This window comes from Hoplias malabaricus, chromosome 1 (genome assembly GCF_029633855.1).
Source record: "Hoplias malabaricus isolate fHopMal1 chromosome 1, fHopMal1.hap1, whole genome shotgun sequence".
In the NCBI taxonomy this organism is placed as follows: domain Eukaryota; kingdom Metazoa; phylum Chordata; class Actinopteri; order Characiformes; family Erythrinidae; genus Hoplias; species Hoplias malabaricus.
In genome coordinates this window covers 41,261,672-41,285,211 of record NC_089800.1, presented here as the reverse complement: position 1 = coordinate 41,285,211, position 23,540 = coordinate 41,261,672, and the positions used below count along the sequence as shown (strand labels likewise).

Here is a 23,540-nt window from a genome sequence, read left to right as displayed (position 1 = left end):
TTAGGTGATGTTTTTTTTGTAATTAATAAGCAATGTTTGTAAATAATTATCAAAGCCCCATACAGCATAATGTCTTAAAACAAGGAAAAATTTTTCATCCCTCATTCCATAAATCAGTGGACTAAGACAGCGTGGTACAATATAAAATATAATGAAAAATGAATATTTCACATTTATGAACACCATAAAATCATTGTTCCAAAATGCCATTTCTATATATGTGCATATAAACGGCATTATACAGAGAAAAAGCTGAAAGGCATGAAGCATCACTGTCCTTCGGCTCTTATTGGTTGATTTGTTTTTGCTAGAGGAGGCAGCTCTGGCTGCAATCATTATCTTGATGTAGGTGAAGACAACAATGAAGATCATGAAAATAAAAAGAATCAGCAAAATTATAAAACGTGTTTGTGCTTGCCATTCTTCTTTATACATTACCTCCATAGTACAGTAATCATAAGAGAACAGAGTAGAGGGAGGGACCACAGAAAGATATGCTAAAAATGTGAATAATGGAGATATGGAGCTTATACCCCATATGATGATGATTCCTAGAAATCTGGTCCTCTTTGTAGATATGTCAGCATGTCTTAGAGGCATGCATATAGCAACATAACGCTCCAGACACATGGCTACAAGAGTCAGTGGAGTACAATCAGTAAAAAGAGCTGCAGCTGTACAGATGAGGATACAAGGAATTATGTGCATACGGTACTGGTAATGTTTAAATATCAGCAGCAGATCACATATAACCAAGAAAGCAGAGTCAACAAACAGAGTTTGCGCAAACAAAATGTAGCGAGTGTCCTCCCTGAACATCTCCTTTTTCAGAAAAGTGAATATTATCAGGCAGTTCACATAAAGGAAAACCCCTACTAGTACCTGCACTAATACCAGCTTATGTAAAAGGAGTGAATACATCAGTGGATCCATGAGTATGCTGTTGTTTACAAGACTTGGCATCTCTGTTAAAATTAGGTACAAAAACAAATAGATGAATCACCACCACTTATGGTGTAAATCTAAAGTGTGCTGCACAAGTCTCCTTGTTTATGTGTTTATAGTGCTTTTAAAGGCATCAAGGGTGGGGCCATAGTCTTCACTAACTGGTAATCACATAATGACTTTGTAGTTGATTCCATTAATATCTAATCACAAATGCGTACAGAATTATATTTTTTTGCATTTCCTTGACATTCGGTTTCTCTGCAGTAATATGTATTTAAATCTTTAGATTGTAATATATAATATATTTATATTAAACCTTTAGAATAAAATATTTGAATAACCTTTAGCACAACCCTGAATGTTTTGTTATCTCGTACTGATATACCCCAGCGGTGGTATCCTATCAGTTTTAAATAAATAAATACATTAAACACTTTCTATAGTGCTAGATGCTATTTTAGAACTCCTCATTTGGTAGTTGGACCATTTCTCACAAAGCAATTCGTTTTCATTAGTGTATTTTCCTTACTGCATAATTCAAGTATTTCAGTAGTTTTTTATTCAGGTTAAGGCTCAACAGAACTCATTACTCAAATCATTACAGTTTTACATATTCAAAAATATAAGATTGTGGAAGATGATAAATTAATTGAGTGTAAATTTTCAATATGTTTTAAGTTAGTTTATTTAATTACGTCGAACTTTAGGTTTTACAGTGTGGGCCACATTGATGTTATATTAGATATTATAAGATGAATTAATCTGTCATGTGCTGAACTACTACTTGTCCCCAGAATTCCCTACCACATACACTATACTACCAAATAGTATGTAGACATTTTTTTAAATCAAGCTGGTAAATGATAACTCAGGCACATGGCTATGCAATCATAACTGAAGGACTAAGTGACTGATATAAAATGAAACTATAAGTAAGTTTGTGAAATTTATGTCTAGCTATATCTTCCCTGTTGTCCTGCAAGAACTGTCGATATGAAACTTGAGGGTCTTGGGGTAAAAACTGCTCAGCTATAAATAGACTACTGAAACGAGCAGCCAAAAGGGAAAACAAGGAATCTAGGGAATGCATTTCCCATAACTATGCAAAAATTAAGGTTAAAAATTCACAGACTGATGAGATTGGTGTTGAGTTGCCATTACAGATCCCAGACATTAACTCCAGTGAACACCTTTAGGATGAATTCAACATCAATTGCAAGCCATGCGTTCTCTTTTAATGTCTGTGCCTGACCTAAAATATTATTTTGACTGAACAAGCACAAACACCCACACAGATATTACTAATTCTCAACAAAGAGTGCATGATGGGGCTATCTTCATATTAATGGCCATAATTTTAATAATAGTATTATAGTACATGGTGGGCCATTTATATGGATACACCTTAATAAAATGAGAATGGTTGGTGATATTAACTTCCTGTTTGTGGCACATTATTATATGGGAGGGGGGAAACTTTTCAAGATGGATGGTGACCATGGTGGCCATTTTGAAGTTGGTCATTTTGGATCCACTTTTTGGTTTTTCAATGGGAAGAAGGTCATGTGACATATCAAATTCATTGGGAATTTCGTAAGAAAAACAATGGTGTGCTTGTGGTGGTTTTAATGTAACTTTATTCTTTCATGAGTTATTTACAAGTTTGTGATCATGCAACCCTCTTCTCTCACTCTTCACACACTCATAGCAACACCACAGAAGAAATGCTAGCACAGGCTTCCAGTATCTAAAGTTTCAGGTGCTGCACATCTCATAACTTCATAGCATATACAATTGCCTTCAGATGACCCCAAAGATAAAAGTCTAAGGGGGTCAGATCGGGAGACCTTGGGGGCCATTCAACTGGCCCACGACGACCAATCCACTTTCCAGGAAACTGTTCATCTAGGAATGCTCCGACCTGACACCCATAGTGTGGTGGTGCACCATCTTGCTGGAGAAACTCAAGGAACATTCCAGCTTCAGTGCATAAAGAGGAAAACACATCATCATGTAGCAATTTTGCATATCCAGTGGTCTTGAGGTTTCCATTGATGAAGAATGGCCTCATTATCTTTGTACCGCATATATCACACCATACCATCAAGATGTGCAGCACCTCAAATTATGGATACTGGAAGCCTGTGCTAGCATTTCACCTGCAGTGTTGCTATCAGTGTGTGAAGAGTGGGAGAAGAGGGTTGCATTGACAATCCAACACAATGGGCAGTACTTTGAACACGTCTTATAAGTGGTCAGAAACTTGTAAATACCTCATGAAAGAATAAAGTTATGTTAAAACCTACACCATTGTTTTTCTTGTGAAATTCCCTATAAGTTTGATGTCACATGACCCTTTTCCCATTGAAAAAACAAAAGTTGGATCAAAAAAGGCAGACTTCAAAATGGCCGCCGTGGTCACCACCTATCTTGAAACGTTTCCCCCCTCCCATATACTAATGTGCCACAAACAGGAAGTTAATATCATTAACCATTCCCATTTTATTAAGGTATATCCATATAAATGGCCCACCCTGTATACCCAGTAATGTTATTAAAATCTCCAATTTTAAAATTATGGTATATCAGAGACACTATATAAAGTTTGTTCCCTTTTACAGTAGTTATATATGTTCCGGTAAGTCTTTTTGAGGTTGAAATTAATCTATTGAAATTATATAATATCCCTCAATTATACTGAATGGCTGGAACTAATAAAACCCAATTTCTCTTGTTTAAAATATAATACATGATCATTTACTTAAACAATTTGGAACAGTTACTGAGCTTTATAACAAAAGCATACAGACATATTGAGAACAGTACAGAAGCCCTGAAGGGCAAGGTGAAAAAAAAGTTTAAAGTAGGTTCCTGAGATTAAGTTTCAGATTTTTTTTATTGTTTTTGTGTGTATAACAAGCAAAAATAAATCAATTAATTACTAAATAAATGTGGAACTTATTTTCAAGATCATAATTTAAACAATTTTTCACCTTCCAAAGCAACAGCAGCCATATGTGGTGGTATAGGCTTTAAGTATAACTTGTGACTAAAAACCAAAAAATAATAATCACAAAATGGATACTTCAGCAGCTTACAGGCAGCCACACCACAGTGAGTTTCAATATGACACCATCAGGTGAGGTCAATGAGTCTAAAAGTGCTACATAAATGCAAATATACACATAGTGATAATTTAGACTATAGCTGAATACAACCTGGTTACATAGAATAGAACTCAATTTTGTTTAAAATGAACTAAATAAATTGTTAGGTTTGAAGAGGCCTTATAATGGGACAGACCAAAATACAGTAATATTAAATAGCTCACGTAAGAAATGTAGTCTTATAGCCAAACAAGCTGTACAGGCAATGTGAAAATTGTCAACAGAAATTAAAATTAATAAACAAGATACAATGGGAACGCTTAGTATATTCTCATGAAAACAGCAGATTATTTACCCCGTAATCAAGGGGGAAAAGATTGAGACAAAAGAATATGTGTCATTTATCTTTTACACACTTCATCTCTTACACACTAAAACATGAGTGAAGTAAAATCACTGAAGCTTGTATATGATCTGTGAATAAATAACTCACACAATTCAAAAAGATCTACCTGTGAAGGACTGGCGCCACATCCAGGGTGTGTTCCTGGAGGAGTAAATTCGTATTTAAATATTGAATACTTTCAATAGGTATTTCAACTTGCTTAAAAACTCTGTTTTTACTACCACTTCTATTTGGACAATATTGGATTGCAGAGTTTGTGATTTCTGGCCACCATCTTGACCAGAAGCCCTTGTTTTCATTAGTCATTCACAAGAGCCCCACAGTCACTGAGCTTAAAGATCCTAAAGTGAATGTCTAAAAAATATATTGAAATGGAGTCAAAGACAGGACGTTTGCCCTGAAGTTCTTTGAGGTTTTACCAGTATCCCAATGTCCCTCATTTCCCCAAATTACCACTAAAATAATCTACACTGGACAAGGAAATGCCCATCAGTGCCATATGCTGCATTTTCCAAGAAACATTACAAAATAGCAAGCACCGTTAGTCAGTGTGCCATGTGGAACCGAATGTGACAGCCATGTTTAACACCAAACAGGTATCTTTAGACATGTCATGTGAAATGAGACAATAATCCTCATCAAGCATCAGCTTCCATAATCGTTAAGGGTGTATGAATCTAGCAGATTTCACACAAAACACAATGTATACATGTTTAGAGTATGTTTACCCAGTTTATTAAATTGAGCAAAAATATCAAGCTATAATTGAAAGGCCCTGATTTAATGACTCTTTTGTTTGGTTGGGTTTTTTTTTGTAGTGAATAGACAAGGTCTTTAAACAATTATCAAAGCCCCACAAAGCGGACTGTCTTAAAACACTGAAGAAATGTTCATCTCTCATTCCATAAATCAATGGACTTAGAGAGCGTGGTGCAATAAAAAACATTATGAAAAATGAATATTTTAAATTTATTAACACCATGAAATCCTCATTCCAAAATGCCTTTTCTATGTATGTGGATAACAATGGCATTACACAGAGAAACAGCTGAAAGGCATGAAGCATCACCGTCTTTCGGCTCTTATTGGTTGATTTGTTTTTGCTAGAGGAGGCAGCTCTGGCTGCAATCATTATCTTGATGTAGGTGAAAACAACAATGATGATCATGAAAATAAAAAGCACCAGCAAAATTGTAAAACGTGTTTGTGCTTGCCATTCTTCCTTATACATTACCTCTACTGTACAATCAACATAAGAGAACAGAGCAGAAGGAGTGACCACAGAAATATATGCTATGAGCATGAAAAAAGGAGATATGGAGCTGATACCCCATATTATAAGAATTCCAAAAAATCTTGTCCTCCTGCTGGTAGAGATGTCAGCATGTCTTAAAGGCATGCATATAGCAACATAGCGCTCCAGACACATGGCCACAAGAGTCATTGGAGTACAACTGGTGAAGAGAGCTGCAGCTGTACAGAGGAGAATACAAGGAATCATGTGGATATGGTACTGGAAATGAGTACAAATCAACAGCAGATTACATAGAACCAAGAAAGCAGAGTCAACAAACAGAGTTTGGGCAAACAAAATGTAGCGAGTGTCCTCCCTGAACATCTCCTTTTTCAGAAAAGTGAATATCATCAGGCAGTTCACATAAAGGAAAACCCCTATCAGTACCTGCACTAACACAACCTTCTGTAAAAGGAGGGCATATAACAGTGGATCAATGCTTATGCTCTCATTTGCAAAGTTTGCCATTTCCAGAAAATTAGGTACAAAAACAAATTTTGATAAAGCATCAAAAACACTTATATTATAAATCAAAGCCGTGTGCTGCACAGGTCGCACAGGTCTCCCTGTTCAGGTATTTGTGATTTTAAGACGTGAAGGGCGGGATCATATCCTCCCCTCACTAATAATTGCATTAATATGTAATATTTCAAACATGTATGTTACTCTTGTTTTTGACATTTACATAGCATTCATATTCTCAGTGGTAAATTATTGTTTTGTTTTTTTAAATATAACCTCCATTAGTCCCTGCAAGATTTTGTCATCACTTGATGTAACCACAATATTGATACTAGCGCTGTCAATTTTACAACACGTTAATTTTTTTAACACTAAATAATAATTTTATCAAATTTGGCTACAAATTCCTCCCATAATTAATATGTTTAAAGAGCATGGTGACATTAGCAGTTTTATTTAACAGTGTAGATTGCATTATTCATGCTGAAATATGGATTAAATCTCAATCAACTCTAACTGTTACCATCTCATGCAGGCATGCATGCACAAGCACACACACAGAGAGCTGCTGCAAGTATTTTGACACTACTTTTGTTTCAGATGCTTCCTTTAGTCCACATTTATAAAGATGTTAAACCTGGAATATGGAGGTGTATTATTGTCTGAGCAGTGAGCTACACATTGCAGTGTTTTCAATTTTCAACTTGAGATTTGATGATAAATCTCTCCATGAAAATATTCTTATAAAAATATCATAAAAGCTACTCTGAAACAATTAAATAATAATGGTTTCTTCACAGTTGCAACAGTTTGTTGTGCATATCACTCTACACCACCACTCTACAACACAATTATTTATCTCCCTTCCAAAAATAACCATGGAAATATTAGCATATTAATTTAATAAAAGTTATTAACAATTTCATATTATTGTGATTATTGAGTTTTATCAATTGACATTTTTCCATATCCATTCTACGGTGCTAGATGGGATTTCTGCAACAGCATTTAGCTGAGCCATTTAAAATTATCTTCAGTATTCAGGTTATAACTCAAAACCAGGCCACTCCTCTTGAATATTTGGTGTTTTCAAACTTAAAAACAATAAATCATAGAGACAGGGATTTAATACACATTGTTCAGTTTATATACAGACCTTATTTGCTCTAGATTTTTGGAAGAAATATTCCCTGCATGTACTAACATATATTGCCTACAATTATGTAACATAATCCTCGTCATTTAATTAAATTGCTTTTGACATCACACCATAGTCATCCATCCATCCATTATCTATAACCCTTATCCAGTTCAGGGTTGTGGCGGGTCCAGAGCCTACCAGGAATCATTGGGCGCAAGGCAGGAATACACCCTGGAGGGGGCGCCAGTCCTTCACAGGGCAACACACACACACACACACATTAACAGCTACGGACACTTTTTTGAGTCACCAATTCACCTACCAACATGTGTTTTTGGACAATGGGAGGAAACCGTAGCACCTGGAGGAAACCCACGCGGTCACAGGGAGAACACACCAAACTCCTCACAGACAGTCAACCAGAGCCAGACTTGAACCCACAACCTCCAGGTGCCTGGAGCTGTGTGACTGTGACAAAACTTGCTGTACCCCATCACACCATATTAAAATGCCCTTTAATAATCATTAGCAACTGTGAAATATTTTGTTATTGGTATATCAACTAATCAATGCTCCATTTAATGCTGTTTTTTTAATTAAACATTAGATTATATTAAAGGAGTTAAACCCTGTCAAACCCTGACTTTAACCTGAGATTTTTTCTGTCCTGTACTTGTGGGCAAGTGTAATAATAATTATTATTATAATCAAATAACACAAATATTTTGGAGGGTGCCAGTCTTTGACTGGAGAGTAGTGAGAATCCCCTTCCTCCATTACAGTTTACATAAGCAATGGCACACATGAAGAGGGCAATGATGCCATGGATGCTGTAGGGGACAGCACTGAGGATGCAACATGTTGGATAGATGGCATCTCCTAGAAAGCTGTTGCATGATTGGCCTGTTTTTCCTGTGACATGAGGATGCTACTGACTCCTACAATAGATGGTTTGTATGCCTTCCCTAAACAACATCCTATGCAGTTTAGTGGACTCAGGGCCAAATCTCTACTATATCTCTTTCAAGTCAGATGCCCTAAGTAAGCAGATGCTCTTGTTTACTGAAGGCCACAAAACAGGCCTCTTTGTTAGGGTGTCTGTCTGGTTTCTCTAAAGATCAAAGAAGATTGGGGAACTGACCCATCCATCCCCACCTTGCAGTCTGTACTTTTGTAATTAAAATTTATGACAATAGCGTCAAAACAGAGCTCCCCTTTCACACCTTGCGATAATCCCATCAGCTGAGGTAGCCAAAGCGTCTGCAGGCTACCATACTTACTATTGTTATCTAAGACATATCAAGCCTCTGTCTTTGTGATCGAGTCAAACAATGGAATTTCAACCCACCGCAACCCTGAACTGGATGAGCGGTTTCAGACAATGAATGAATGAGTGAATAATGATTAATTCATTTAATCAAGGTGGTATAACCTTACATACATTCTTGTATTCATGAGTCAGCTTACAATTGTTATCTTTTAATAAGATTAATGACTCAGCAGTCAGTAATCTAAAATATTAGACTTTAATTCTGAATCCTGTGAATTGATAAAGTCCTAGATGCTTGGTTTCTTTATATGCCATATGCAGACTGTGGAATAAACGACCAGGAAACATACTTTATTCCAATTATTCTTTTTTAAGCGAATCAATTAATCAGGACGCTATCGGGCTGAATCTTTATCTTGATCCTTGCCGGATTCCTGGCCAGGCTCTTAGGACTAAGCTCCACCCTGAACCCCTCTGGGCCAATCACCAGCAGCTCTGCCAAACCCTCAGGATTCAGTCAGAGCATGGGCTCCTCCCCTAGGAGGAAGCTAGAGGACCACTGAAAACCTTGAGCACAGAATCAATCTTTGGTAAGTAAGTGAGTAAGTTCGAACAGTCAGTTCGAGGCAGCAACAGTTCAGATCATCAGCTCCAGCACGGTAAAGCAACTATGAATCAACTTCAAGATTCATCTTCAATGAACAAAGGACAATTCATTCTGACTACACAAAAGAAAATGGCTGAAGAACCAGCCAGCCCATATTAAGGACTGTAGGTGTACCCAAAGGCTTGAGTGAGTCATCCTCCATCAACCAGTAGTCGCCACTCTTCAGAGATAGCCCCTCAGTTGACTGATGGCCCAGGACCTTTACCTCTGACCTGGAACTACATCTGGAGCGAACAATTGTGAAAAAGCTTGTTCTGCGCTGATCCAGTAGGCTCTCAAGAGTGCTTTCAAGGGATACATGCCAAGTCCAATTCTTTTACAATTACACAACTCTTTGGGTTACTAATTATAATTTACTTCTTAGTAGTCTCAGTCAACACACTCCACATATATTAATTCCCTTTCATCGCACATTATTGAAGGTCATATAAGGGTTTTGGTTTGCTAATTAGCCCAGTCTATGAAATTTTAATAATTAATCCCATGTTTTTCATGGGTGCATCCCACATACTCAGCTTTACTTCTCATCCCATAAATGCATGTTCCTTACAAATGTGGCACCATTTAAAAGGGAAATTAACAGGATTTAATGCCAAGAAGCATTGTTACAACAAAGAAATAATCTACCAAACACAAATGTCCTTACTTTTTGTGCTATATATAGCGCCCTCCATAGTTATTGGCGCCCCTGGTTAAGAAGTGTTCTTTGGTTTATAATAAATTATAATTTTTTTAAAATAATATAGGACAACAATGCAAAAATATATAAAAATCTAAGCTTTAATTCAAGTGCCTTTATTTGGTGGGGGAAAAAATTACACATTAAGAAATAATTCTTTTGAATGAAATCATGTGTGCCACAATTATTGCCACCCCTGGTGTTAGTACTTCGTACAACCTCCTTTTGCCAACAAGACAGCACTTAATCTTCACAAGGTGGGAGAATACAGAAAGAGGGATCTTCGACCAGGCCTCTTTGCACAACCTCTCTAAATCATCCTGGGTCTTCTCCTATGCACTCTCCTCTTCAGCTCAACCCACAGGTTTTCTATTGGGTTGAGGTCTGGGGACTGAGATGGCCCTGAGAGAAGCTTGATTTTGTGCCTTGTGAACCATTTTTGAGTAGATTTGGCCACATGTTTAGGGTCATTATCTTGCTGAAAGACCCAGTAAGGACCCATCTTCAGCTTTCGGGCAGTGGCCACCAGATTCTGATTCAAAATGTCCTGATATTTCAAAGAGTTCATGATCCCATTTATCATTACAAGGTTTCCAGATCCTTTGGAGGAGAACCAGGCCCACAGCATCATCGATCCTCCTCTATACTTAACAGTGGGCATGAGGTGTATTTCTGCGTAATCATCCTTGGTGTTACGCCAGTCCCATTCCCCCAAAAAGCTCTATCTTGGTCTCATCTGACCAAAGCACACGGCCCCAGTTAAAATCCCAGTACCGCATGGCAAACTCCACCTGTTTACCTTTATGAGTAAAACTCAGAAAAAGCTTTCTCCGTAGCCATTGCCTGATTTATGAAGGTTGACACACATCTGCCTTACTTGAATAGTGTGTTATCTTGTCTTTCCCATGTTTAAGAGTGAGTAAGAGAAATAGGCCTCTGTGTAATGCCATATTTATATCCCAGGGAAACAGGAAGTAATGAATTACTAATGAAAGGTTCCTTGATACTTTGATCCACCTTATACACTACAGTAGAAATGACATAAATGGTTCAAATACATTTATCTCCAAAAATTGTTAAGTGTTCCAATAATTGTGGGACAGGTCATTTTATGGGAAACAATTATTTCTTAGTCATGACTTTTTCTTTATTTTTTCACTTGAGTTGAAGATTGTTTTTAATATATTTAATTATTTAAAATGCAATATATTTAATTAGTTAACGTATGTAATATATATATATATATATATATATATATATATATATATATATATACACACACACACACACACACGGTCATACACGTGTTTATTTTTTTGTGTGTATTGGTACAACACAAAAAACAGTAAGAAAAAGCCAAAATTGATATAATTTTATGTAGAACTCCAAAATGGGCTGAACAAAGTTATTGGCACCTTTTCAAAATTGAGGGTAAATAACTTTGTTTCAAGCATGTGATGCTTATTTAAACTGTCCTGTGGCAAGTAACAGGTGTGGGCAATGTAAAAATCACACCTGAAACCAGATAAAACGGAGAGAAAGTTGACTCAATCTTTGCATTGTGTGTCTGTGTGTGCCACATTAAGCATGGAGAACAGAAAGAGGAGAAGAGAACTGTCTGTGGAATTGTGGAAAAATATCAACAATCTCAAAGTCCATTTTCAGAGATCTTGATGTAACTTTTTCCACGGTGTGCAACATAATTAAGAGGTTTACAACCCATGGCACTGTAGCTAATCTCCCTGGAGATGGACGGAAGAGAAAAACTGATGAAATATTGCAACGCAGTAGGACCCCACTGCTGACAGAGAGACATAAAAAATGATAGACTGCAGTTTGTCAAAATGTACAGGAGTAAGCCAAAATCCTTCCCAGAAGGATATAGATGCATTCAAACCAGACAACAATCTGGAAAAACTCTCAGACACTCAGACTCATAAAAAATTGTTATGTCATTCATGCTTGCCAACTTTGTCATTTAGCACCATGTTGAAGCCATAATTGGAGTGATGTAATTACAGTAAGGCCATGGCTCCTCCCCTCAGCTCTATACATACCCACCAAACTCACATCATTTACATGACAGACAAACTCACTTTACTCCCTTTCCCTACTCCCAAGATGGATCTTCAGATTGCTTTTGATTGTGAGCTCGCTCTTCTGCTTCTGACCTCTTGCCGGTTGATCCTCTGCCTCATGCTTCATAGTTCAGTTGTCGTCCACCTGCCTCGACTGCTGCCACAGACACTCCAAGCTCTTATGTAGCCACCACACTTCTCCTGCTTCTCCTCCTCCCTGCAGCACTCCCCCCCACCCCGTCATGATCAGAGTCCTGATATAACCTCAACCTCTCCTGTGCTCCAGCTATGAAGAGAAAGTTTCTTCTCATTCCTTGCCTCGACTGCAGGTGTATGGAACCATAGCCCCTCATCATTCTCGCTGCATGGCTTCTTTGTTATCGATTTGCCCTCCTGTCTGGCACTTGGCTACCACCATCTGGGAATCTCTTTGTCGTAAGAGTAAACTTTCAGCCCTGCTGCAAAGCTGCAGTTCTCTGCTTTTATTTGTTCTTGTCTCTGTCATGATCAATCCTGCATGACAAGCTAATATTTCTCCTGTATCTCCATTGTCAAATGTTACCTTCTCTTTGCGGCTTCTCAATTTCTTCACATTTCATCAGTCAGGACTGCTCTGCCATTTATCACCTCATCTTTCTTGCTTTTTCCTTGTATGCAACTGGAGTGACATAATATTTAACAACATATTTGCCACCTGAGGACCTCTTGCTTTCATTAATGCTGCTCCCTTTTTAGATTCAGTGGGTTTATATCAGCCACTGGTCCCCTTTCCATTTGTCTGAAGAACTCAGCCACCAAGTCTATTGTGTTGCAATTGAGTAAATGTCCAGTTTACTCAATTGAATGCTATTCCTCTACCAAATTACACGGCACTCTGACATCTCAATCTTATCACTCCTACATACACTCTTTTTTCCATGTAATTTTTGTTGGCTCAGCTTTAGACACATTCCAAAGCCACCCTGAACTCCTGCCCAAGAAATATATTTGAGTTTGCCTCCCTGTTTCAGCCTTCAGAGGCATGGTCCATAATGGCAAAACAGTATTATATATTTCATTTCCTGCTATTACTGTTCTTTGTATAACATTCTGCAATAGCGGGAAATGAGGCAACAGGGTAGTCACAATGAAATCAAAAGATTTGCTTCCAGGCTTTTTGTTTCACAAATAATTATTATTTTTTTGGCCTTATAACACTTAAAAACAACATGATCTGATTTTATCAGATGTAATTTTTTGAAGAAAGTAATCAAATGGCTCTATATGCAAGCTCTCTATCCACTGCTACTGGATATCATCAAAGGACCAAATGCTGCCAAATATTCCAGCCATGTAATCTTAAAGAAAATGTGCATCATATACCAAAGAAAGAATAAAACTAAAGCGCCCAATTAGTATCAACTGGCACATATTGCATACAGACACTATTAATAGGAATTTAATGCACAACAACTTCAGAGTGATCAAAATTTCTTGGGTGCTTTTTAAAGATTGAGATGTGTTTTGGGTTATTAATTGGTTGGAAGACTCATGGAACTACAGCACAGCCTTTTGTTTATAGGATTCAATTTTCCCTGATAGACTATGTCAGCACTATAAATTAACACAATAACAAGATGGTGGGCCTATCCATTGAGCTGTTTTGAGATGAACTGGACAGAGGAGCATAGCAAAGCAGCCCTACAAGTACAACACATTTGCTGTGTGTCTACCAAGGGCTTGGGAAGCGTTTCTGAACAATATTTAATTTCCATTATATAAAGAGTTCCAAATGTGTTCAGCAGTTATAGGTGATTACATCGATTAATCAAAAATGTAGACTACATTTTGTTGAAAATTTTGTACTCCAAAATTATTTCTACTTCATATCTTATTGCTTGTTTGTTCTATGTTTTATTTTAAAAGTACACTGAGACATTACATTGCATAGACATCAATAACTGTGGTGCTTAGTGTCCCTTATAGCAAGAAGACATCAGTCCACTGTTTGTTCACTGAAGGCAAAGTTGGAGGTCTGCTGGTGTTTTGCACAGTGTTTTCAGTTTGTGTTTTTGGTGTTGTGCTCAGTGTTAAACTTAGTTTTAGACAGCATGTCATGTTTAGTCACTTTTCCATTCACAGTCCAATTTACAGATTTTCCTTCATTACCTTCTGTTGTTTTTCTTTGTAAATTAGATTTGTAAACAATTTTAATTCAGCACAATACTCATTATTGTATCTCCCATAGTTGGTGGTAATTTTTATATTAGCTGATTTTCCTGAATAAAAGACTGTGAATTTAAAATCAGTCTGAGGAGATTAAAAAATAGTTATGCCTTGTATATAGGAACCTAGTCTGAGCGGTCTGATGGTGGACCAACAGTGGCCAACAGGGTCTGCTGACCCTTTTAAGCCAGGGGACCAATATATGCTTGCTGTCTGGTGTGTGTGTATAAAAAATATACAATAGAACACAGTATGCTGCATTCCTGTTATTAAGCTGAATCTTTTTCCAACATTAGAACAATGAACACATGAAGTGTTACAAATCCAAAAAGTACTTGGTGCAATTAAACAGTTAAACTTCCTTGCAATACCCCAAAGAAAAAGTCAATATGTGTTAAAGATGTTGTTCTCTGTTATGTTCCTGTTGTTCAGACCACAGAGGTCATTACAGCTGAATTGTTTGTGTTTCACGTTTGCCCTAATTAGCAGTAGGTAGTGACTGAACACCTCTGTGTAACGGCTCATATCACACTGATTGCTTTCCAAACAAACAAGCTTATCACCAATTAGGGGGCAAATATGGGCACTGATTTAATAATTAATGACCATGTTAATTACTTTCTAGGAACTTAATGAGCCACAAAGGTTTTCAAGTTACTCTGTGGATAAAGTGTTAGATTTACGTGATTCACACAGAGGGGATAATTACAGTGGCCTATATTAAACCCCAAGAAACAGACCTAGGACTCAGAGGAACCAATTGTATATTTTGAAAGACAAATATTTGTTGTATAAAAACAGCATGTAACTTTATTACATTTGAATGGCAGGTAAGTTTTAACAACAATGACAAGCCCCAAACTGACATATGTGTAGAATATTTACATAGTATATTTTTTAATTCATCTTACACAAATGTGATCCTACATGACCAGAACTGTATCATGCTTTTGATTTAGAAATGAGAAAAGGATCAATTCAAGTTTCCTAGAGCAGGAGTGCTGATGTAGGATCTGTTCCTATGAGTAAGATCAGAGTAAACATCAGAGTAATCCAAATTTAAAAGCTTTATGAATGGAGGCCCAAAGCTTTATTTGTCAGCAACAAAAACTGAAATAAGACTCTAGCAATGGAAAGGACTCATCCTGGGTCGAAAAGCTACAGTGGAATGCCACTGTCAGATAATATAGAAGAAAAAATACACTCAAGCTCTATGCATAAAAAGAGTGGTTCAATAATTTAGAACAAAAACTACAAAAAAAGAAAACATTGTGTTTAATCCCTTTGCAACATGTAATTTCCTAAATAGCAAACATTTAAATAATGAACTAACTAAATAAATAAAAATAAAAAACAAAAAAAATAAATTACCCATTCCATTACATTCCAACACATATGGCTAGTTTCTATCCATCCCTCATCTATAATTGCTTCATACTGTTTAGGGTCAAAGTTGGTCTGGAACCTACTCTGAGTCATTAGACACAATGTAGAAACACAACCTGGACAGGGCACCAGTCTAATACACACATGCATTCACCCACACACACCTCTATGAATCATTTTACCCAGGCTTTACCTACCAATTTTGGACTGGGGGAGGAAACCAGAGCACTAGGAAGAAACCCATGCAGTCACAGGCAGAACACACCAAACTCCTCACAGTGACCTGAAGCAGGGAATGAATCCATAACCCCAAGACCCTGTTGTACCATTGTGCCTTCCTGGGCTGGTTTCCTAGGCCAATTTTAAGGTCCAAATATTAACAGTTAAACTTAACACAGGGAACTTTTGGTGAAAACTTCATATTGTCACACAGATGCAAAGTTCATTCAGAGCACGTCCTTACCTTTATACTGTGTGAATCCCTTTATTCTATATAAATATTTCACAAATAACTATAACCTGATTTGAGTGATTGATTGGCTTGTCAGGGGAATATTTCTGTCGCTAGAGGGAGCAGTTATATCACGTAGTAACAGTTATATCAAGTATATATCAAAATAAGTAGGAACTGCATCATATAATTATTTGAACATAGTGCCTGTTCTCCATTTGATCCTAGTGAGAACTCTGGCAGCTGCATTTTGAATCAGCTAAAGCTGTTTAATGGTCAATTTTGGAAGTCCAGTCAGAAGACCATTGCAGTAATCAATTCTGTTAGAAATAAAAGTAAGCATAAGTTTCTCCGTAAGGTGATGTCCGTAAGGTGATAAAATGCTGATCTGCTTTAACATGAAACTAAAACTGAGATCACAGTCCTTTTTTATAGCACAGTTTCGAGATATTTCTTTAGATTTGAGGGCTCTTTAATCCAGATATGCAGCCAGTCTGTGCCTCTGATGTTCCCAAATAGAAAAATCTGTTTTATCTTTATTCAACTGCAGAAAGTTGTGTCCCATTCAGTTAGTGTTGTGCTCAAGGCACTTAAATGGTGAGTCATTGGAGAGTCATTTGGGGACAGAGCCAAGTATATTTGAGTGTCACTGCATAATCTTGAAGAATCTGTCCAGAAGGAAGCAGGTAAAGGTCTATAATTAATATAAAATATGGTATTATTGTGATCTTTATCTAAAAGTACTGAACATGTGCCCTTGAGTATAACACCACAGTGCCAGTTCTTTTCTGAGTGTAGCGCAACTAGTGATCGACCAATATGGGTTCTTTGATGGCCAATGCCGATGCCGATTTTTAGACAGCAGTAGTGGCCGATGGCCGATATGTAAAGCCATTATTCCCATTCCTCAGGCAGTGAATAAAGCATTATCATGATTTATTTTTACAGAAAACCCTTCAAATTTGTAAAAGAAACCATTTTGAGATCCTGAAATATATATGAAGTGGTCAAAAGCTTATGAAAACCACAAAAAAATGTAGGCGCTTGTCTTATTTTTGAAAAAAAAAAAAAATGTTAATGACTATAAACCGAAGAGTTCATGAGTCCCATTACTTTTTTCTTTTTAAAATTGTGTCTCCAGGGGTCTACTTTCATCAGATAAATTTTACCTCCTACTGATTTGAAGTTATTCAAGCTGGAGCAGACAGTGGACAGATGGCCTCTCCAAGAATCTCTTTAGACCCCAAGCTCTCCACAAGGAAAATGATTACTTTTACTGCAAAATTATAGTGTATATATGTTGTCTAGACCTAGTGTCAACAACTTAGTGTTTTTCTTTACTTTCTATGAGAAACTAGTGTCCTGTCCCTCACCAAGTGGCCGTTTACCCCTCACCAAACTGTAAAAACACTTAGGTATGGTGTGTTTTATTATGATGTACTGAGTTTATTTCTGATGTTTACACTTGTTTCTCACAGAGTACAGTGTTCCTTTAAATGACTGACATGTTAAAAGGCAAGAGCTGCACTCTGATTGGCTGTAGAGCAAGGCACCCTCCCCCAAAGCCCCTGCTGCATTTAAATGTCCTCAGTGGGGGAAATGTAACTAGTAAAATACATCTAAGCTTTGGAACATGTTTATTGACTTGATTATTGTTTGTGGAGCTTGTGGCTGCCAAATAGAACCAAGTCTCTCTCGCCGTGTCTGGGTCTGTTAGGCGCTGAAAACATATGCGCTCTGCTGCGTGTTTGTCCCTCCTCCTTGGGTGCGCATTGCCATAACTCTGCCCCTGATTTGTCTACAGACTTGATTGACATGTTGTTGGAAACCTGAGAGCCTAAGCTACGCGACAGTGTGTTTCGACATAGGTCCACGGGGATAATTTTTTAATTATTTTTTGAAAATATGTATTATTTTTCCTGGATTTTTTTGGCCACTACTCTTCACACCACCATGAGGATTACTCACGAACGGTTTGACGGATAGATTGGACTCATTTTTAGTCTTGTTTTGAATGGGACTATCTAAGGTAAGCGCTGCTGTGCTAACTTTGTGTGTGAGCCGCTTGTGGGCTCTTCAGACCTCGAGAAGCAGCGGTTTTGTCATTGATGAGGAAGAAAACTGAAGTTATCTTATTTTTTTGGCTTTAATTCCTTAGTCCTACATTTGTAGTGTATATCTTCGTGATCCTGAGATTCTGCCCATTCAATTGCTGTATGTTATGTACACACTGACTCAAATATAGTGCCGTGAAAAATCTGTACTGTCACTAATATTTTTTCATAACAATTTCCAATAACAGAAAAATACTTATTCATTAGATTATATATAAAATTATTAAATAAATGAAAACCAGTGACGCTAAGCTTTAATTTGGTACAATGACTGTTGAATTTGGACCTGTAGTACTTGAGATATACTGACGGATATAACAATGAGTGATTTTTTTTGTAGGTGCTGCCGACCAATGAGCGAAACAAGAGGCTAAATAAGGCTGGGTTTGTAGTGTTACACCTATCAACTCAGTCGTTTATGACAGCAGTCATAATAAATAGTGAGAGCTGAAGAAGAGAAAATAATTCATACTGTTTTCTCTGATGAGACAGCATGCAGCTACAGGCTTGTACTCCTGTACCTCAATGATGTCTGCCTGTAAGATGACACAATGGACGCAAGGGGCGCTCTAACAGCCAGAATGATGGAGCTGCCCACAGCATTGACTCAACTTACTGTACATTACACTAAAGTGCTTTGCAAAATATCTATTTCAACTGGCTAAATAAACTCTGTTTCAGGAAAATGTTCATATTGCTTTGTAAAATGAAACTGAAACAAAAATCTGATTTGTAAATTTTATTTTATTTATTTTATTTATTTTAAAAATTATTTATTTAATTTTACGCTTATATAGTGCATTTCTAGAAACAAGCAACACTCAAAAATCAATCCACTGGCGAGCAGCGGCAGCCAAACGTGCACAACATATTCTTAACCAGGAACGACCGTCCACCTGGAGGACTTCATCAGGCACTAGGGTCTCACCCAGGATAGAGCACCCGTCCATATCTGGGCAAACACACATTCACTCCCACATACAGACATTCATTCACATATACACTCTTTCACTCACACACCAGGGCAGTTATTAGAGAAGCCAATTCACCTAATCTCCATGTTTTTGTGGGACTGTGGGAGGAAACCGGAGACCCCGATGGAAACACATGCAGACAAGGGGAGAACGTGGAAACTCCATCCAGATGGGGCGAACGTGCTAACCACTGTGCTGCCATGTATTATACATATTATTAAGAAAAGGAAATCCAGAGAAATCTCAGTCCCTTTACAGCAAGGACCCACTGTTGAATGTGTGTGATCTTCAAGCCCTCGGGTGGCATTGCATATTAAACATGTGAAATTAGCCACATGGGCTTCAGAGTATTTTGACCACCACCATTTTTAATAATAATAATTAAACAAATAAAAAGTGCAATACATAAACTGTTTACATAAACACTGATTAGGCCCAAGTTCAGCTCTGAAATAATCAAAATAATATAAACTGAAATAATTCAGCTTTTGACATACTGCATGGTACAAAGTACATAGAGTGGACTAATTTTATTCTCTCTGTAATGTAAAAGGGAGTTTGTCAAAGTGATTTAAGTATTCATGCATCCAAAACATGTATGCAAATGTATTTACGCCAGGTTCCCTCCAAAACCTTTACTGTCGTCCCATTGCTCTGTAGTAAAGTTGTTGAGGGAGGGGTAATATTCTGATCTACATACAATGCAAGCTATAATGTTGGGTAAGCTAATTCAGTATCTCATGAAATTTTCCACCTGCAGTACTCTCAAAGGAAGCACAAGTTGCTATTTTTTTCCATTTTGTTTTTCCAAGGGGTACATACATTTTATCAGCAGTATTAATTACTATTAATACAAGCATGCCTGCATTTGTTAGCAGGTCTGACATAGGAGGTTGCTCACCTAGGCATCAACTCCGTGGTCAGTATTATATCTGATATGTCAGGAATTTGGCATCAGGATTCATTACAGGCAACGATGGACCCATTAATTTGACCTGGATGGGAAATATGAATATATACATACTCAAGATACTCAGCAGGGGTTTTTAGATTTTCTGATGTTCTTAGCCAGCATTTAAAAGATTAATAAAATTCCTTTACCTGTGGAAAGTGATTTCCATGACTGTCAACACAGACAAGTAAAGAGGGGATGAAGAGCTAAGCTCTGACATTAAACGTATTCATCTTAATCCACTTACAATTGCTAGTAAGTTGCAGTATAGGTCAGCAACATTTGTCTTTATTACTTCTATTGTTACATTTTGCTAAAAAGTACAAAATGATGCACATGCTTTTTAGTTAATACTGCTCTGGACATATTTCTTAGGTCAGCAATCCTATGCATGAATATTTACCTCTAACTACCAGTTTCTATTGAAGTTATTGACACATTTGGTGCCTTTAAAAGAACATTAAGTAACATCTGGTACAGGGTTTCCCGCAGTGCTTTACCATTAGGGCGGCCGCTTTGACAACTTCGTCCACCCCCTCTACCCACCCCCACAATTCGTTTCATGCAATTCGTTCAGTTCCTTATCAAGGCTTCCGATGTGTTTGTGCGTAGCTTTCTCTAATGACAAACACGTGTTCTGAAGTATAATCTAGTGTTTAAGGCAAGCTGTGTGTCATCTTGACTTTCCCCACGGTTGTGTACACACAAGGTCAAAGCATGTGAAGCCTATGCTTGTTTTGAAACATTGATTTGAATTAGCACTTGATTTGTAAACCGATTCACTCAGTGAGTAGACTCTACCAACCGATTGTATGAGGAAAACCCTGTGGTTTCCTTACATGGTTGCATAGAGTGATGAATTTTTACAGCACTCTCCTAAAATCACGGGATGGACGAAGTAAGGGTGTTTACTTACCCTGCTCCTAAAGTTACATAGTGCAGTTTCTGCACTGCTAAGCCTGGAGTAGCAAAGAGAGAGACTCTTTTCTCACTCTCTGATTAAACCCTCATATCTCCAAAAAGCTAACTTATCAGGAACAAGTAAAGACTATACTTCTGTGACGGAGTAGAAATAAACCACAGATAATGCGTTTTATACCAATCACAGCCTGTAGGTTGTGGGTTCTGTAGGGGACCTATAGGTTGTAGGTTCAAGTCCTGTTCCGGTTGACTGTCTGTCAGGAGTTTGTGTTCTCCCTCTGGGTCCCTCTGTTTCCTTCCACCATCTAAGAACACATGTTGTTAGGTGGATTGGTGACTCAGCTGTGTCCAAAGGTGTGAGTGAATGTGTGTGTCGTGAAGGATGGAGGAGGGGGCTGAGATATGCAGTTATAATGGACAGGTCTAGCAATATATATATATATATATATATATATATATATATATATATATATATATATATATATATATAAGTATGCAGCAGTCCCAGTGACAATAGCAGCAATATTGAATACTGTGCACCAGAGCAGAACATTCTTTTAGTCATGTGTTTGGAGTGCTACAGGTGAGCACTGCTTCCATGACTGCTGTCAAGGGTAACACTTTGCAGGAATTCTGAGTGAGCCATCAGAGAAGCTTAACTTTTAGAGTGTGCGGTATGTGGCCTTCACCTCAAACCCTAGATATCTTTGGGGGTTAATGGACAGGGGCCATGCAAAATGACTCCCAGCATTCACCCCGGTAAGGGACTTTGTTTGGTGTCCTATGTTGTTGTTGATATAGCTATAATAGCTTATGGTAGGAGTGTGATTAGATCAAATTTACTGGGGCATATGACAGATCATAGCTTTTGGTTATATTCTCTAACCATGTAACATACATGAGTAAATTAATTCATTAATGAATGAAAAATTAAGTAAATAATACACCACTAAAATATTCTCACATTTCCTGCCCATAGAACATAATGGAAGAGCATAACCAAGATAACTTCACATTATGAAGATTCAATGTTATCATAATAAACTAGGAACTGCATTAAGGCCACTAATTACAAAATTCCCTCACATGTTCAGTTTACTCCATGAGGGTGTAACAGGAAGAGATATGGATGTGATTTTGGCCAATGGTGGTGCAAAACTGAGGAGATTTATGCACTTTCTGTCTTTATGTGTTCAATAAAGTGTGCTGAAGCACAATAAAAGTTATTAATGCAAATTTCTTTAGTGTTAATTTGTCCTTCATTTCTCATCAGTGGCAGAGTAACAATCAGTTTAGTATTAATTAACTTCATCAAAAGCTATGTTGTCACACTGGTAAAGGACACCTTGGTGTTATTTGATATATATGTATATACAGTGTGTGTGGTTTAGACTGAAGCAACAGCCGGCTGGATCAAATAGGTGATGTAATTTGTGAAAGTGTCAGCAGAGGGCACTGCATACAAAAGGTCATTCAGGTCACTGAGAGAGTCTCCACGTAAGAGTATGAATCGACTCTTTCTGAGATATGTGAGTCATCTGAGAGGTTTCTGAAGCATGTATAGTGGTAAATTTGTGATGATATGTAGGCTTGGCCAAATATTAGTAGTCCATAGCATGCTGCCTTTGATGTTTAAAACATCAGAATACCAGACTACATCCATTTAGAGCATTCTTGAGCCTGAAAAAAGCTCTGGAGCTGAAAATTTAATTTGTTGACATTCAGAATCACTTTGCAGCAGAATTGCCCATCTCTTTCATCATCAAGTTTTAAATGCATGGCAACCAGTCATAACAGCCCTCCATCACTCACTCAGGTTTCTGATGTGCAACATTACTTCACTATTTCAGCTATTTTTGCTTTACACAAAAGGCAAAAGCTTTCCCATGAAGAATATTTATATAAAGAGTTTTCTCTGTAAACCAGAAGTAGCCCTGATATTGTTTCAAGAGGTTTAGACTTTAGTTCACTAACAACATTTTTGTGCAACACATCCTAAATCATTCTAATCTACGGCAACAGGGTGTTTTAATATCAGAGGTTTTTTTTTTTTTTTTTTTTTAAAAGAATCACTATTCACGACAACCGGGTCTGAAGCATTAATACAGAGCCCCTAAGGTGACATGGTGGGTTTATTTAGCAAGTTGTGGCCACTATATAGTATTTTGAGGCCACAGAATAATATGTTGAGGCCACAAAATAAAATATTGAGGCCATAAGATAGTATTTTGTGGCCACAAAATAATATATTGGGGCCACGAAATAGTATTTTGAAGCTTGGACCAAGGGACCTTCATTTGCAACGCACACAAAATAGTAAATTGAGGCCATGAAATAACTGCGCACCCTGACAAAACTTGTACAAACCTACATTGTGTTCCACCATTTTTGCTATTTGATTCGCCTCCATACATCTCTCCTGGAGAAAGTTCTCTAATTTGCACTGCTTTTCCATGTCATCCATGAACCTCAAGGCAATGTGCAT

The 23,540-nt window shown here is 37.4% G+C and overlaps 2 protein-coding genes across 2 annotated transcripts; both read right to left on the bottom strand.

Annotated features, from left to right (window-relative positions):
• LOC136665272 (odorant receptor 131-2-like) lies at positions 1-963 on the bottom strand. The gene has a single exon (XM_066642868.1). The coding sequence runs from the start codon at positions 961-963 to the stop codon at positions 1-3; it is 963 nt and encodes a 320-aa protein (XP_066498965.1).
• A 4,252-nt stretch (positions 964-5,215) lies between these two features.
• On the bottom strand, positions 5,216-6,223 carry LOC136665178 (odorant receptor 131-2-like). The gene has a single exon (XM_066642797.1). The coding sequence runs from the start codon at positions 6,221-6,223 to the stop codon at positions 5,216-5,218; it is 1,008 nt and encodes a 335-aa protein (XP_066498894.1).
• Positions 6,224-23,540: the final 17,317 nt, after the last annotated feature.

Coding starts and splice junctions, on each gene's coding strand:
- LOC136665272 (XM_066642868.1), bottom strand. CDS start 963: ATGCCAAGTCTTGTAAACAACAGCATACTCATGGATCCACTGATGTAT.
- LOC136665178 (XM_066642797.1), bottom strand. CDS start 6,223: ATGGCAAACTTTGCAAATGAGAGCATAAGCATTGATCCACTGTTATAT.